Genomic DNA, 17,726 nt, shown 5'->3' with positions numbered 1-17,726 from the left:
TATAAAATTCACCTAACAAATTATTAAATGTGGATAATCTGTGTAATATATATTGTTGCTCCCCAACATACTTTTGTTGAACACCAAGGCCAGAAGGACAATGAATTATTGTAGAATCGCTTCCCCTCTTACATTATACTATAAATTTAAATATACTTAAGATGTATTTCTATTTAATGACATGTAATTGGTACATAATTATAATCATTTGACTTCAAAACCAGTTAATTTAGGTAGAAAAACTTAATTGTGTGTGAATTGGTGTCTAGTGAAGCTTTGGAAAGTCTACATTTGCTTCTTTAAAAATGTTTATTGTAGGTGGGGGTGGGAATGGAGGAAGGGGGAGGGGAAACTGCAGTTGGGATTAAAATTAATTAATTAAATAAATAAAACGTGAAAATATTTATTGTGAAAAAGGAATATAAAAATTCCTCTTATTTTCTGACTTTATTTTCTATGTTAAACGTTGTATTAAAGAATTTTGAATGACTGTGTTCTGTCTCTTAAATATATAAATTCGGAGGAAGAAACAGTAAATATGTTTTGTAAAACAATATGTAAAAGTACAAAGGATCTACTAACATGGCTACTTTCATTATTCTGTAAATAAATAAAATTCAAGAGTCAGATATTAGGGTATAAACAAAACGCAATGGTGAAATGATCAGCTGACCCATCTCTCCACCTTTCCAGATTAAAAAGCTCACCAAACAATTAGGCCTCTCCCTTTTCCTTCCTTTGTCTCTCTATCCTCATCTGGGTTTATTCTGACTAGCTGAACATGGATTGACGTCTTTGGCAGTTTTAGAGGGACAGTGCAAGGATATCTCCCCCAACAACCCACCACAATGGTCTGGTACGAGAGAGCTTGTGTGGAAGCCCCATAAAGGTCTGAATTCCAAAATCCCATTAGGAGTCCAGGAAAGTGAAAACAAAAAGGGAAAATTGGGGAGCAGAGGACTGAGTTGTGACCGAATGCCTGTGGCATGGAAATTATAGCTGTGTGTGATCACCTGGAGGCTCAGTGGTACTGGAAGGGAATCACTTAGGCGTCATCATTTTGATGATGTCACTAACCAAGATGGTGACCAAGCAAATGTTGCCACCTTCTTGATGACATCACTAATCAAGATGGTGGCTAAGTTATTTGGTTGCTGCCATCTAGATGACATCACTAGCCAAGCCATTTAACTAGCCAAGTTCAGTGGTGTCACCTTCTTGATGATATTAGCTAAAATGTTGGCCAAGTTACATGGTTGCTTCTTTTTGAGCTCAGCTCTGTGATAAAATTGGCCCATTCCCCATCAGGACAATAGTTTTCATGGGATCTAAAAGATGCAAGAGCTAGACACACAGGGCAGGAGGAAGTGTCCTGAGGTAGCCAAGCCCAAAACAGCAGAACAAAGACACAGAAGAAAGAATGCCATTGTGTCAAACCAAGGAAGAGGAGTTCATATGTCTTACCACCAGTTGTGACTAGGTTCTCTCTAAATGGTTGTCATTTGGACCTCAATGAATCTCTGCTTGGCTCCTAGGCAAAAGTTGCTGCTGGGGGAAAGAACCCATGAAAAAAGCAGAAGGCATGGGAAGATGTGTCTGAGGTCTGTGTGGATATTAGACATAAAGCAAAAGATAACCAGAATACAGTCCATAACCACAGAAAAGATATATAATAAAGAGGACCCTAAGAGAGATCTGCATGGATTCCCCCTAGGAAGGGGAAATAGTCAAGATCTCCTTAGTGAATTTGGAGCATTGTGGGGGAGGGGGACAGAAAGGAAAGAAGAGGACAGAAGGGGTTGGCAAGGAGAACTTGAGGAATGGGATGGTTGAGATAAATGGAACCTTCATCCAGATCATTATGGGGAAACCCACAGAAACAATTGGCCTGAGCTAGTGGGAGCTCACTGACTCTGGACTGACAGCAGGAGACTTACGTAGAACCAAACTAAACCCTCTAAATATGGGTCACAGTTGTGTGGATTGGGCAGTTTTTGGGGCCACTGGCAGGGAGACCAGGATTTATTCCTAGTGTGTGAACTGGCTCTAAGGAGCCTATTCCCTATGGATAGATTCCTTGCTCAGCCTAGATACAGGGGAGGGCCTTGGTCTTGTCTCAAAGTGATGTGCCAGACTTTGTTGACTCCCCATGGAGGCCTTACCCTCTAAGAGGAGTAGATGGGGTAACGAGTCAAGCTGGGGAAGCAGGAGGAGGGAGGCAGGTACTGGGATTATTATGTAAATAAAAAATATTGTTTAAAAAGAGAGAGAAAGAAAAAAAATTTAAATCTAAAAAAATCCTGATAGGAAAAAATCCAGGAAATCTGGTAAACTATGAAAAAATCAAACCTAAGAATAAGAGAAATAGAAGAAGGAGAAGAATCCCAGCTCAAAGGTCCAGAAAATATTTTCAACAAGATCATAGAAGAATATTTTTCCTAATCTAAAGAAGGAGCTGTCTATAAAGTTTCAAGAAGTTAACAGAACATCAAATTATTGGATCAGAAAGAAAGATTCCTTGCCATATAATAACAAAAACAATAAACATACAGAAAAAAACAAGAATATTAAGAATATTAAAATCTGAAAAGGAAAAAGACCAAGTAACATTTAAATGAAGATCTATTAGAATTACACTTGACTTCTCAGTGGAGACTCTAAAAACCAGAAAAGCCTAAACAGATGTCTGGCATACTCTAAGACACCACAGATGCCAGCTCAGACTACTATATGCAGAAAAATTTTAATGACCATAGATGGAAAAATCAAGATAATCCATGATAAAAATCGAATTCAAACAATATTTTCAGATCCAGTCCTATGAAAGATACTAGAAAAAAGTCCAACCCAAGGAGGTTAACTATAGCCATTAAAATAGAGGAAATGAATAATCTCACATCAGCAAAACCAAAAGAATGGAAAAAACACAAATACATACAGAGAGAGAGAGAGAGAGAGAGAGAGAGAGAGACAGAGAGAGAGAGTGACAGAGAGAGACAGAGAGAGACATATATACACTTGTGCACACATTCACAGCAACAACAAAAATAACAAAAATTAACAGCCATTTGTCACTGATATCTCTCATTTCCAATGAACTCAATTGCCCAGTAAAAAAGACACAGAGTAAGAGAATAGATGAGAAAACAGGATTCATCCTTCTGCTGCCTACAAGAAACACCTCAACATCAAAGATAGATATTACCTTATGTAAAGGGTTGGGAAATGGTTTTCCAAGCAAATGGACCTAAAGAGCAAACTGTTGTAGCAATTCTAATATCTAACAAAATAAACTTCAAGCCAAAATTATTCAAAAGAGACAGAGAAGAACACTTCATACTCATTAAAGGAAAAACCCAGCAAGATAATATATCAATCCTTAACATTTATGCCTCAAACACAAGGGCACACACATTTGTAAAAGAAACATTGCTGATGATTAAATCACATATTGACCTTCCCACACTGATATTGTGGGAGACTTCAATACTCCACTCTCACCAATGAACAGGTCATCTAGATAAAAAACTAAACAGAAAAATACTGGAACTAATAGATATTATGAACCAAAAGGACCTAACAGATACTCAAAAGAATTTACCTTCTGAGCAATTTACAAAACTTTCTCCAAAATTGACCAGCCTACATCCCTCAACCCCAGAGAACCTAGACAACAAAACAGACCCTAAGACATACATACACAGACCTATCTAGGAAGAAGAAAAAGACAAGATCTCCTGATAATTGGGAGCATGGGGGCATGGGGGAGGGAAGGAAGGTAGGTGGGGAAATGTATACCTCAATTAAAAACAATAAATAAAATAACATTTAAAAAGTATCTTCCAATCAAAAGAAGCCTAGGACCAGACAGTATTAGCCCAGAAGTCTACCAGACTTTTAAAGAAGAGTTAATGCCAATACTGGTCAAATTATCCCAAAAATTTTAGTGGCATTTCACTTGTATTTTAATAAATAAAGCTTGCCTAAAGATCAGAGAGTAAAACAGCATGTGCTCAACTATGTTCATAGCAGCATTGTTTGTCATAGCCAGAACCTGGAAACAACCTAGATGCCCTTAAACCAAAGAACGGATAAGGAAAATGTGGTACATTTACACAATGGAGCACTACACAGTAGAAAAAATAGCGACATCTTGAATTTTGAAGGAAAACAGTGTTGAAATATGGAGCGGCGGGCTGCGTCCCAGGCACCCGGCCGCCCCCACGGCTAGCTTTACCCGAAATAATTACACGGAAACTGTGTTCTTTTAAATACCGCTTGTCCCATTTCTATCTAGCCTCTTCTAGGCTAGCTCTTGCACCTGGACTAGCCCATTTCTAATAATCTGCTGTAGCCCACGAGCTGGCTTACCAGGAATGATCTTAACCTGCGTCTCTCTGGAGTGGGAAAATCATGGCGACTCCTTGACTCAGCTTCTTTCTCCCAGTATTCCGTTCTGTTTACTCCGCCTACCTAAGGGTTGGCCTATCAAATGGGTCTAGGCAGTTTCTTTATTAATAAGAAATCACTCCCACATCAAAACAGATGGAACTAGAAAATAGAAAACATTATTTTGAGTGAGGTAAACCAACACAGAAAAACAATTTTCAAATATACTCACTAACAGTTGGTTTTTAAAACATAAATTTAAAAAAAAGCCGATAAAACACAATCCTGGAGAATTTAGACAACAATGAGGACACTAAGAGAGACTTACATAGATCTAATCTACATAGGAAGTAGAAAAAACTAGATTCTTCTGAGTAAATTGGGAGCATGGGGACATTGGGGAAGAGTTGATGGAGAGAGGGGAGAGGCAGGAGGGGAGCAGAGAAAAATGTAGAGCTCAATAAATATCTATAAAAAGGGTGGAAAAAGGAAAAGAAGAAGAAAAAACAGAGCCATTGGTCAGCCTCACATACCAGGCAGAGGTAACACACACTTTTAAGGCAAAGGACATAGTCAATAGGACAAAAAGACAGCCTGCAGAATGGGAAGTGATTTTCACCAGCTCCACATCTGACAGAGGGCAAAAACCAAAATAATGAAAGAATTCAAGAAACTAGATATCAACAAACTAAATCATCCAATAAAAGTGGGTACATATCTAAACAAAGAATTTTCAATAGAGGATTCTCAAGGGCTGAGAAACACTTAACATCCTCAGCTGTCATGGAAATGCAAATCAAAATTTCTTTGAGATTCCATCATACAGCTGTCCAAACAACTGATCAAAAACACAAGTGACAGCTCCTGCTGGAGAGGATTGGAGTACAGGATGCTCCTCTGTTGCTGGAAGGAGTGAAAACTTGTATAGCCACTATGGAAATCAATATGGTGGTTCCTCAGAAAATTGGGACTCAATCTACCTCAGGACCAAGCTATACCACTCCTGGGCATTTCTAAAGGACACTCCATCTTACCATAAGGGCACCTGCACACCTATGCTCATAGCAGCTTTTTTCATAACAGCCAGAAACCAGAAACGGCCTAGGTTTCCTCAACCAAAAATGGATAAAGAAAATGTGGTATATTTACATAATGGAGTGTTACTCAACTGTTAAAAACAATTACATCATGCAATTTTCAGGCAAATAGATGAAGCTAGAAAAATCACCCTGAGTTAGGTAACCCAGTCCCAGACAGACAAACAGAGTATGTACGCACTTTAAGTAAATATTAGCTGTTAAGTAAAGGATAATCATGCTACAATCCACTGACCCCCCTAAAAAAACCCATGTAACAAGGAGAGCTCAAGGGAGGACACATGGATCTCCCTGAGAATGAGAAGAAAAATAGATCTTTTGGGTAGACTGGGGGCAGGTGAGGGTGAAAACAAAAAGGGTCAGGTGGATATTGGGGAAGGGATGGACAGAAAGAGTACTGGGAGAGAGGACTAGATTTGGGGGATTTGTGGAAACCTAGTGCAGTAGGAACTCCCTGGAATCTATGAGGGTGACTTTAGTGACTGCTCCTAGTAATGGGGAAATGGAGCCTGAACTGGCCATCTTCTGTAACCAGGCAAGGCTTCCAGTGGTGAAAATGGAACATCAACCCAGCCACAAAACCTCTGACCTACAATTTGTAAGGTCTGCAAGACCAGTTTGGGGAAGGGAGTGCAAAACTTGTGGGAGTGGCCAACCAATGACTGGTCCAACTTGAGGCCCACACCACTAGAGGGAGCCCATGCCAGACATAGCCTGGATGACCAGGAACATAGGCTAGAACCAAACATGACTGGACAAACAATAAAATAAAAAGTCAATTAAATGATCCTTGATGGTATTTGCTATACTCATAGATTGGATCCTAGCCGAATCGTCATCAGAGAGGCTTCATCCTGCAACCGATGGGAGTAGATGCAGAGACCCACAGTCAAACATTAGGTACAGCCCAGGGAACCTTGCAGAACAGGAGGAGGAAGGATTGTAGGAGCTACAGAGGGGCACAGGGTACGATGAGGACATGGCTCACTGAATCAACTAAGAAGGGCTCATAAGGGCTCACTGAGACTGAATTAACATTCAGAGTCTGTATGGGTCTTAGCTTGGTCCTCTGCATAAGCTACATTTGTGTAGTTTGATGTTCTTGTGGGTCTCCTAACGCGGCAGAGCTCTGGGATGTCTCTGCTCGCAGGAACCTATTCCTCCTCTGGGTTAACTCTTACAGTCTTAATTAGAGGGTTTATACTTAGTTTTATTGTAACTCATTATGCCATGTTCGGTTGGTATTCCTGGGAGGACTGCCCTTTTCAGAAGGGAAATGGAGAAGTGGATCTCAGGGAGAGAGGAGGCTGGGAAAGGACTGGGAGGAGTGGAGAACAGAGAAACTGCAGGTGGAATACAATGAATAGGAGAAGAATAAATTTTTCAAAAAAGAAAAGAAAGAAAATTGGTAATGGAAAATGAATTTAATTACACCTAGATCAAAACAACATGATAAATGCTACTGATTTCCCTCCATCTTTTTGGTAGCAGTGGTATCATTTTATAGAAAAGATATGAGGTAAACCTCAGAAAATTCGTATACGTTAATTTAACCACAAAATAAACTTTCAGAATTGTGAAAAGCCACCTCTTAAGAGTTGAATTCTTCTAGCTGACACCAAGAATATTAGCCTTATTTTACTGACAGTGTAGGATTTCTAGGGACATTTTAATTCCTTTGGGTCCATCTCTTCAATAGTCGGACAACCATAAGGAGGGACACAGGTGTCTTCTTCTAAAGTATCCATTTATCCATAGGAGCAATGGTTATAAAGGGAAAACGGAGGACAGGCAGGTGTTCAGGGGTTATGTGGTCAATCAGAGACATAGCCAGGTGGGAAACAGATACACAAACAATCTTGTAAGGAGTCTGGGGAGAATTAGAGAAAGGGCAGAAAGATGGGATGACAGGAGACATTATAGTCAGCACAGGAGAAGGGGTGTGGCCAGAAAGCAAGCAAAATAAGTATAGAAAACCCAGGAACAAAAGCAGGTGATAGACAGCAAGTACTGCAGGCAATTGGCCTCCAAGGCTGTGCTTTTCTCCACTGGTGTTATTTTAGCTTCTTGAGACGAAGGTAGATTCCATTCTTGGACTTTAGCACACTTCTTTGCACGAGGACTGGAACCCTGGTGGGATCTGACAGCAACTCAAAGCGTAGCAGGGTCAGGGCCACGGCCACCTTCAGCTCATTCATGGCAAACTGTTTCCCGATGCAGTTTCTGGGCCAGGCAGAGAAAGCAAAGTAAGATTTGTTCTTAGTTAATCAAGCATTGGCCCATGAGCCCCATTCAGAGCCGGGCATTAGGGTCCTCCTTCATGGTCTTAGACTGACTCCTGATTTTTGACAAAGTCTTTTACTCTTTCTAGGACTAGCTCTGACCCCTGGTACTGCCTCAGACACATGGCATATCATTTGAATAGTGCCAGCACTGTGGGGCTCAGAGTCCTTCCACACGAGTCTTTTAATGAGTTAACAGTCAGTCAATTCCCCCACTAACAATCTCTGGATCTCCAGCCTGGATTCTCCGGTTTGGGGCAATACACTAAGGGGTGGGTCACATTCCTGGACATTATTATCTTTACATAAAACATATAAATTAACCCAGGATTAGTGAAAAGTTAAACATCATCTTGGTGTTCCTCAAGTTGCTCTCTTATCCTCTTCCCATTTGGGAGCAGAGTCATCCATTAGCCCTTCAAACTGCCAGCATCTGTAGCCAAGTATCCTCTAGCCTCCTGATATCCAGCACCTGTTCCTTATTTTGTTTTGTTTTTGAAGCCGGTTAAGATGAAATTCTTATTCCTGGATAAGCTTTATCCTAAAAATATTTCTTCCAGTGAAACACTGCACCTTTAACTTACTCGACGGAAGTTGATTTGGCATTGTAGAAGTCACAGAACTATTGAATCAGAAGAGCATCCTTAGGACCCATTCATTATAAGGTTTGGGCCATTTGTGATCTACAGGATGAGGCCTGTAGATCTGGTGGGTTTCCGCAGCAGCACCATGCAGAGGGATTTTCTCAGGAGCCGTCCTATGGCCACCGCACTCCTAGGCAGGCCAAGTCTGTTTACTAAGTCCCTTTGCTCATGCCTAATTTTTCAAACAGGGAAAAACTATATAAAATTGCCAGAATTTTTGTACATCGTGAATATTTGTGAGGCCGAAAGTCAGAAATGTGTGAGATGACTGTTACTGGGTCAGCCTACAATGATGTAAACTTACACATACACGACTTTAACAGATGGACCAGCACAGCTCTGATTTTCAATATATTGAAATATAGGATGCTACCTAACATGTCACATTACAGTATTAAATGTGTATGCTTCACATGTATTTCACATGTATAAGTGAGTACTCATAAGTTCTTTTTAGTATTGACTTGCTGAATTAATTGAAAAAATATGTTGGGCTCTAGTGAGATTTTGGGGAAAGAAATTCTCCCATCAAGTTTCTGACAATTGAAAAGAACACTTTAAAGTTGGTTCATGTGAAATTCTGAAAATTTGATATTCAAAACTCGGGGATATAAGAAAATATACTAATTTAACACAGATTTTTTTTTCAGTGACCACAGAGCAGTGGGTTAAGTCTCTGAGTTATGTACTGAAATGCCTTCTTTTTTTTTGAAACGGACACACATGTCATCTAAATGCGTATGAGAACTGTTGTGTAAACAGGCCTCAGAAAGCCCCAAGCAATGAGAAATATCAAACATTGGCATATGTCAACCATGTCCACTAGCCCATTGTCCTTACCTGTTCCTCCTGACAAGGGCAGTCTGTGTTGCCTGATTTGAAGGACCTATAGGTGAAAAGGGCAGGCTTGGGGGTAGGGTGGGTTGGGGGAAAGCCCAGCAGTAGGGACATTCCCCGCTGGCTGGCAAGGAAAGCTAGGGAGTTGTGGAGGGGCCTCTAGGTTCTGGAACACTGGTAAGGTCCTGGAGAGTGGGCCATCTGGCTGTCCGGGCTTGTGGGCTCTGATTCACCTCTCAGATCCCCGCAGCACTTGAAGCAGGCTGTGTGGCAGGGTTCCAAGGACCACGCTGGTGAATAGGCGGACTTGGGGGCAGGGTGGTATGGGAGAAAGAAAGCCCAGCAGGAGTAAAACCCCTCATTGGCTCTCTGCTCCCCTCAGCCTGAAGCAGGCTGTGTGCCAGGGTTCCAAGGACCTTGCAGGAGAAAAGGTAGGCAGGGTGGGATGTGGTCAAGAAAGCCCAGCAGCAGTAACACACTCTGCTGGATTCCAGAAAAGCTTAGGGAATGGGGGGTGGGTGGGGGCTTGAGTCTATGCCCTAGGGAAGGTCCCAGAAAGTGGCATTTCCAGCTGTCCTGCCCTGTGGCCACTGACTCACCTCTCCTGTCCCCTCAGCACTGGAGCAGGGTCTGTTGCAGGGTTCCAAGGACCTCACAGACGAAAAGGCCTGAAGCCATTTCTTTACCAACTGCCTCACATATGGTGAACACGTGCCATAAGATAATACTGCTGGCTTAATCTCTTTAGATATTTTATACATATATGTTCCCATTTACATTCTGTATATCCTTTGGGGTATTTACTATTTGCTGGATTTTCAAAAATAGTAATAGGATAAGTAGCTAAAACTCTTGGTAGATAATCTCTGCTGGTGGTGTTAAGTCTTTATTATTGTCTTTTGCATGTACTTCATCTCCTTACTTATCAATTCTCATGACTTCTTCACTGGTTTCAAATCTATGTACCTCTCACTTTTGAAGAGTCTGAATTTCTTTTTTTAATATTTATTTATTTATTATGTATACAATATTCTGTCTGTGTGTATATCTGCAGGCCAGAGAGGGCACCAGACCTCATTACAGATGGTTGTGAGCCACCATGTGGTTGCTGGGAATTGAACTCAGGACCTTTGGGAGAGCAGGCAATGCTCTTAACCACTTGAGCCATCTCTCCAGCCCCCAAGTCTGAATTTCTTAACCTGTGAATATTTCTAATGATTTTATCAAAGCAAGTAATTTCTGCTTCTATTCATGTACAGACGATTCTGAGTCTAAGTTTTTCCATTAATGATATTTTCTCATCCTTAGAGATTGTCTGGATGGCATGTTGATTGCCGTCCAGTGGGGCATGTTCTATCTGGTAGCTTGTCATAACTTTTTAATAGATTTTGATTGGCAATTTCAATAGGATGAATTCTTTCAGATAAACTCTCAGTACCGTTCTGTAAGGTTTCATAACCCATTGTCGTGAAGTGAATTTTTCTATCAAAACATGATTATCATTCTCAATGGTACGAATCCTTTGAGCCAACTTCTCATTACTAGTCTGTAAAGTCTATATAATTTCTAAAAGTTTCCCATTCTTGACTTTGTTATCAAACCATTTTTTAATGATATAATATGCATTATCAAAATAATAGCAGCTATGGCTAAGAACATATACATCCCAGAATGGTCATAAAACTCTTTTAGAATTCCTTCCATAGTAGAAACTAAAAGGTTATTAAATTTCTGGATGGTGATATTATCTGCCATTATCAGATGACTTACCACTGTTAAAATCCTGGTTCAGAAGAGAATTTTAAGGTGTAATAATGATGTGGGCAGTAGGTATCACAATTCTACCACTAAAGTAGTCCAGAGATGCTGGAGCTCTGGTCTCACTTGATTCGATATCACTAACCTGTGGATTTCCTAAGGAGAACTCAAAACTAAACTAATTGGATTTTTGTTAAAGAGCCACTGGTCAGGACAGTCCTCAGTGGGTGCACACAGGCCACAGGAGACAAAGGAAGCTGAAGGAGCCATACATGGGATGGCAGCAAGTCAGGGAGAGAGCGGGAGCCACAAGAAGCTATGAGAGTACTGTGTGGGTGCAAAGGGAAGCTGCAGACAGATAGGTGGGAAAGGAGAGGAAGTTAAGCCAGGGGAGATGGGAGTTGGGAACACTATTTTTTCTCCTGAATCCAAGTGGCTAGGTTTGGGCCTGGCTCTGAACTGTACCAGTGGCTAAAAAGCCTCAGGCAAATGGCTGTTTTCATGAGTTTGTACCCCAAACATTGAGCATCAAATGTAGAAAGAAAAATGTTGAGACAGAAATTGGGTTCTACTTGAAGGTCAGGAAAGTAAAACATTCAGTCACTAGCTCTTACTTCTACCTCAGTCCAAAATGGTGATCCTGCCTCCAGGAATCTCAAAATGAGACTGTGTCTGTGAGAGTTGTCTCATTCCATTTTATAATCCTCCTTAGGGCTTGGGTTGAAAAAACTCGCCCCTACCTCCTGGTTTCTATGACAAACTAGTGTGGTTACTGGGATTAAAGGTGTGTGTCACCACTGCCTGGTCTGTAAGGCTGACCAGGGCAGCTGTTTTACTCTTTGACCTTTAGGCAAGCTTTATTTATTGAAACACAAATGAAATATCACTACACCTGAGCCCAACTAGCAGCCCTAATTCTTAATCCAAATATTGAACAAGTTTTTCTACTATCTTGCTGCACTGATGGTTTTACATTTATACATGCACAGAACATACAAACACACATACAAACAGAGATATGTATATGTATAGATTCAATTCTTAACAAAGAAATCTTTGAATATGGTATTCTGACTTTATCTCTCAAATTTGATTTGCTAGGATGTACCCAATAAATAAACAATCAGACAGAGGCTAGGGAGATGTGTTTCTTTCCTGGGTCAAAGCAAATGAAGGAGATCAAGGAACCACATATCATATATGGTCCAGTCCCTGAGAAGCATTCAGGTTGATGGGAGAGATGAACTGATGACCAGATACTAGATCGACCCTTGTCGACCAATGTCAGGAGATCACCCTTTGTCTCACACCTCATTCTGTCAAAATCCTACTTCTCCCAGGTAATACTTTGCTGATGATCTGTAACCCCTTTCTGAAACATTTTTAACTCACCTGAAAAAACAGACTGAACAACTGGGGGACCATTTTGGGGACCAAATTTTTTGCATTTTTATTGCTTTTATTGAACTATACACTTTTCTCCGCTCCACTGTCTTCCTCCCTTCTTCCCCTCTATACTCCCCTGTGACCCTCACGCTCACAATTTACTCAGGAGAACCAATTTTTCCTTCTTTTTATGTAGAACCATATATGTCTCTCTTATAGTCCTCTTTGTTGTCAAGGTTCTGTCTGGTTGACCTATCCATTGGCGAGAGTGGAGTGATGAATTCTCCTATTAGTGTGTGGGGTTTGATATGCAATTTAAGTTTTAGTAATGCTTCTTTTACATATGTGAGTGCTCTTGTGTTGGGGCATAGATGTTCAGGATTGAGACTACATCTTGATGGATTGTTCCTGTTATAAGTATAAAGTGTCCCCATATCTTCTACTTGATTTTAGTTTGGATATATTTTGTTAGATATTAGGATAACTACACCCACTTGTTTCTTAGGTCCATGTGATTGGAAAATCTTATCCCAACTCTTTACTCTGAGGCAGTGTCTATTTTTGAGGTTGAGGTGTGTTTCTTCTATACACCACAAGGCTGGATCCTGTTTTAGTATCCATTCTCTTAGCCTGTTTCTTTTTATAGGTGAATTGAGTCTATTGATATTAATAGATATTAATGACCAGTAGTTGTTAATTCCTGTAATTTTGGTAGTAGTATTTGTGTGTTTCCATTCTTTGGGTTTTGCTGGTGGGAAGTTATCTGTTGCCTGTGTTTTTGTGGGTGCAGTTAGCTTCTTTTGATTGGAATTTTTCTTTTAGTACTTTTTGTAGGGATGGGTTTGTGGATATGTACTATTTAAATCTATTTTTGTCATGGAATGTTTTGTTTTCTCCATCAATGGTGATTGAAAGCTTTGCTGGGAATAGTAGTCTGGGCTTGTATCCATGGTCTCTTAGTGTTTGCATCACATATGCCCAGGACCTTCTGGCTTTCATGGTTTCCATTGAGAAGTCAGGTGTAATTCTGATAGGTCTATCTTACAATATCTATACGTTATTTGACCATTTTCCTTTGCAGCTCTTAATATTCTTTATTTATTCTGTATTTTGTGTTTTGATTATTATGTGGTGAGGTTACTTGTTTATTGATCCAATCTATTTGGTGTTCTGTAAGCTTCTTGTACCTTCATAGGGATATCCTTCTTTAGGTTGGGAAAGTTTTCTTCTATGATTTTGCAGAATATATTTTCTGTGCCTTTGAGCTGAAATTCTCCTTTTTCTACCCCTATTATTCTCTCTTCCTTCCTTCCTTTCTTTAGAATTTTTTTTTTTTTTTGGTTTTTCGAGACAGGGTTTCTCTGTGGTTTTGGAGCCTGTCCTGGAACTAGCTCTTGTAGACCAGGCTGGTCTCGAACTCACGGAGATCCACCTGACTCTGCCTCCCAAGTGCTGGGATTAAAGGCGTGCGCCACCACCGCCCGGCTAGATATTTTTTTTAAAAAAAATACCAATCCAATTTCCCACTCCCTTCATTCCTCCCATCCTCCTATTCCTTCTACACACCCTTCCACTCTAACTCCATCCAATCCTCAGAGAGGGTAAGATACATTGCTTTGGGGGAGGCCCAAGGCCCTCCTCACTATATCTAGGCTGAGCAAGGTATCCATCCAAAGGGAATAGGTTCCCAAAAAGCCAGTACATGCAATAGGGATAAATCCTGGTGCCACTGCCAGTGGCCCTTCAGTCTGCCCCAGCCATGCAACTGTCAACCACATTCAGAGGGACTAGTTTGGTCCTATACATGTTCCTTTCCAGTCCGGTTGGAGTTGGTGAGCTCCCATTAGCTCAGGTAGACCGTTTCAGTGAGTGTACCCAGAGATGAGAACAAGGAAAAAAATATCTTGAGTGAGGGAGCCATTATAGGGTTAGCAGAAACCTAACTCTAGAGAAATCCCCAGGAATTCACAAGGATGACCCCAGCTAAGACCCTATGCAATGGAGGAGAGGGGGCCCAATCTTGATTTACCCTGTAGTCAGGCTGATGAATATCTTAAATATCACCATATAACTTTCATCCAGCAACTGACAGAAACAGAAAGCAGAGACCCACATTCGAGCACTGGACTGAGCTCCCAAACTTCAGTTGAAGAGTGGGAAAAATGAGATGAGCAAAGAAGTCAATACCCGTATTATTCTTAGGTTTGTTTTTTTATAGTGTCCCAGATTTCCTAGATGTTTTATGTCAAGAATTTTTGTAATTCATGTTTTCTTTGATTAATGAGTCTATTTCCTCTATAGTATCTTCAACAGCTGAGAGTCTTTCTTCTGTCTCTTGTATTCTGTTGGTTATACTTGTCTTTGTAGTTTCTGTTCATTTACCCAGACTTTTCATATCCAGAATTTCCTCTGTTTGTGTTTTATTACCTCTATTTCAGTCTTCAAGTCTTTAAATGTTTGCTTCACCTGTCTGATTGTTTTTTCTTGAGTTTCTTTAATGGATTTAAATTTCTTCCAATTTTTTGTTTGTATTTCCCTACATTTCTTTAAGATAGTTTTTCATTTCCTGTTTAGAGGTCTCCGTCATTTTCACAAAGTTATGTTTAAAGTTGTTTTCTTCTGCTTCTCCTGGATTAGGATGATCAAATCTTCCTTATGTATGACCACTGGGTTCTGGTGCAACCATGTTGCTTTTTAGGTTGTTGAATGAATTCTTGCATTGGTGCCTAACCATCTCTTTCTTCAAATGAGGCCAGTAGTGTCTTTGTGCCTTGGTTCAATCCTTGCAGTGGCTGTCTGAATGTTTGGAAATTTTTTGTGGTCTGCTCTGTACTGTCAATGTCTGTGTCTTTGCAAGCCTCTGAGGTCTCTACAAGCCTGCTCTCTTGGTTTTCTCACCTGGTTTGCTCCCTTGGTCCTCTCTCTTGGTCCCTACAGTGTTGTAGCAAGTTCTTGGTCCCCTTAGTATTGTAGTAAGCTCTCAGTCCCCTCAGTATTGTAGCAAGCTCTTAAGTCCTTTCAGTATTGGATCACGCTCTGGTTCAGAATTTCACCAAGGTTGCTCTTAAGTCCCTTCACTCTTAAGTACCCTCAGTATTGGAGCAAGCTGTGTGTCATAGTTCTACCAAGGTTGCAGGATAGGTGAGTTTTGGGGCAGGATGGAACTAGTAACTTGAAAAGTAAGGTAAATGGGTTTGAGGGGAGCCTACCTACAGAAAAGTCTCCTGATGGATGGATAGAAGAGCCAAGAGAGTTGGGGAAAGGGCCCTGGTTTTGTCCCACTGTGGATGTTATAGAGACTGGAGTTTGCCACCACATGGCTGTTCACTCACCTCTTAAGTCCCCTCAGTATTAGAGGAAGCTTTGTTTTCTACAATCTTCTCTATCAGGCTCAGGAGTTGGTTGATTTACTGTGTTTGGTACCATAGATTTTCCTAGCTTTCCTTTATTTATTCCTTTCTGAAATTTACTATTTCATATCATTGAGATCGTCTTTATTTCTTCTCTGAGTATAATAATATTTTCAAGTATCTTTTACAGTGCTGATTTGATGGTCGTGAACTGGCTTAGTTGATTCTTTTCATTCTTTTTTTCTTTCATTTCTGTCTTTCTTCTCCAGGTCATGAGGTCATGAATCTGATTCATCTGCTTGTTCTTTCAGGTAATAGGTCATATTTGGTCAGAAAACCTTTGACATCATCACCTAGCATTTACCTATTTCAGTAACTTTGAGTTCAATAGTTGAGGAGGAGGAGGAGTCATGCTGCCTTGCTTTTTCATGTTTTCAGCATCTCTTTGCAGTGAGTGGAACATCTGCCAGTTTGAAGCTTCTCAAGAGCTGTGAGAATGTGGGAAACAACTCCATATAGCATTGGAGCTGGTGGGGTGGTTTGAAGAGTTTTGGTGGAATGCAGATGTCTGCCAGATCCTTTTGGTGTGTGATGTCAGATAACTTCAGGGTTCTATGTCTAGTGGGTTTCTGAGGCAGAAATGACCTGTATATTGGTGAGAGTGTGGTGTTGAATCCACCAACCGTTACTGTGTTGGAGCCAATGTTTGGTATTAGATCTGTTAATGAAATTTGGTGCCTCAGGGTTTGGAGCATATATGTCTAGTAGAATAAATTTATCTTAACTTAGACTTTCTTATTTTAAAGTTGGAAAGAAGAAGTAAATCGCCTCCAGTCATCCATTTTTCGGACGATTCCCTGATTTTTAAAAATTATGTATTTAATGTACATGGGCATTTTGCTTCCATGTGTGTCTGTGTACCACATGCAGGTAGTACCTGCAGAGGCCAGAAGGGGTGTCAAATCCCCTTGAACTGGGACTACAGATGGTTCCTTGTGAGCTATTACATAGAGTCTGGGAACAGAATGTAGGTCCCTGGAAGGCAACTGCTAAATCTATGAAAATGGTAAACTTACTGAGAATGTGTTGTAGAGATAAAGACGTATTAAACCTCCAGCGTTACTCCCTGATCCTTTCAACAACATTCTTTTGGAGGATTGTTGAGGGAGGAAGCAGGGCAACTGCCTTGTAGCAGTGCCCTGAATGCAATACCTACTCACTCCATGTTCATTATTATCATAACATTGAAGGGAACAGACAAAAGCATCTTGTGCTAAGTACTGCCATTTTGACTTCAAACTCCATTTTATCTGTATGGTGGCACAAAGTTCGGGATCTCAGGCCTTAGGGGAGCTGAGAACTTTGCAATGACTGATCCACCTTTAGACAATATAAATAGTCTATTATGCCCCCTTAATTCCCTAAAGTGTTATGGCTGTTCCTAACAGCAAGGAAAAAAATGGATCTGACTTGGTGGACTAAAGAGTTTACCCTTGTGTCAGTTGACAATGATGGAATGCATAGGGATAGACTTAGTCTTCGACTCCTGATTGCTAAAAACTGTACCTGTAACTTGGAACAGTTGAGTTTATATTTTTATGCTTATAAATCCCCCTTCAGCCCCTGTCAGGGCTGCCAGGAAAAGCAAGACTCCTGAGTCCTTATCCTGAAGCACTGCCAATCAGTGAGCCCACTTATATGTGATTTATTAAAGTCTTTGAAACCTATAATTGTTATCTCTCCCTTCCTCATGGCACACAACAGACAGGGTGAGACAATGTGAGCAAAACTATAAAGAACTCTTATTTAGAAAAGGAAGCAAATTTTAGTCAAAAACTAAAATTCAGCAGTAGTCTTTCCACTTCAGCAAAGCTCTTTCCACTACAGTCTCCCAGTGTTTAAATGCATAGTGGGCAATGATCCAAGTAGGAAAGGAGTAAAGGTACAAGACGACCCATTCAGTCGGGATGGGATCATAATGAC

General features: G+C 40.6%; 1 protein-coding gene across 1 annotated transcript in view; it reads right to left on the bottom strand.

Moving 5' to 3' along the window:
* Nucleotides 1-6,891: 6,891 nt before the first annotated feature.
* Nucleotides 6,892-17,726, bottom strand: part of LOC142834333 (cytochrome P450 4A11-like) — a 41,398-nt gene continuing 30,563 nt past the window's right edge. Inside the window, exon 12 of the mRNA XM_075946726.1 lies at nucleotides 6,892-7,709. Coding sequence (XP_075802841.1) covers nucleotides 7,541-7,709 — 169 coding nt within the window. The 3' untranslated portion in view covers nucleotides 6,892-7,540. The remainder of the gene's footprint in view (nucleotides 7,710-17,726) is intronic.

Source organism: Microtus pennsylvanicus, chromosome 13 (genome assembly GCF_037038515.1).
Source record: "Microtus pennsylvanicus isolate mMicPen1 chromosome 13, mMicPen1.hap1, whole genome shotgun sequence".
Classification (NCBI taxonomy): Eukaryota; Metazoa; Chordata; class Mammalia; order Rodentia; family Cricetidae; genus Microtus; species Microtus pennsylvanicus.
The sequence above is the reverse complement of the archived record's forward strand: the minus strand, read 5'-3'. Positions and strand labels throughout refer to the sequence as shown.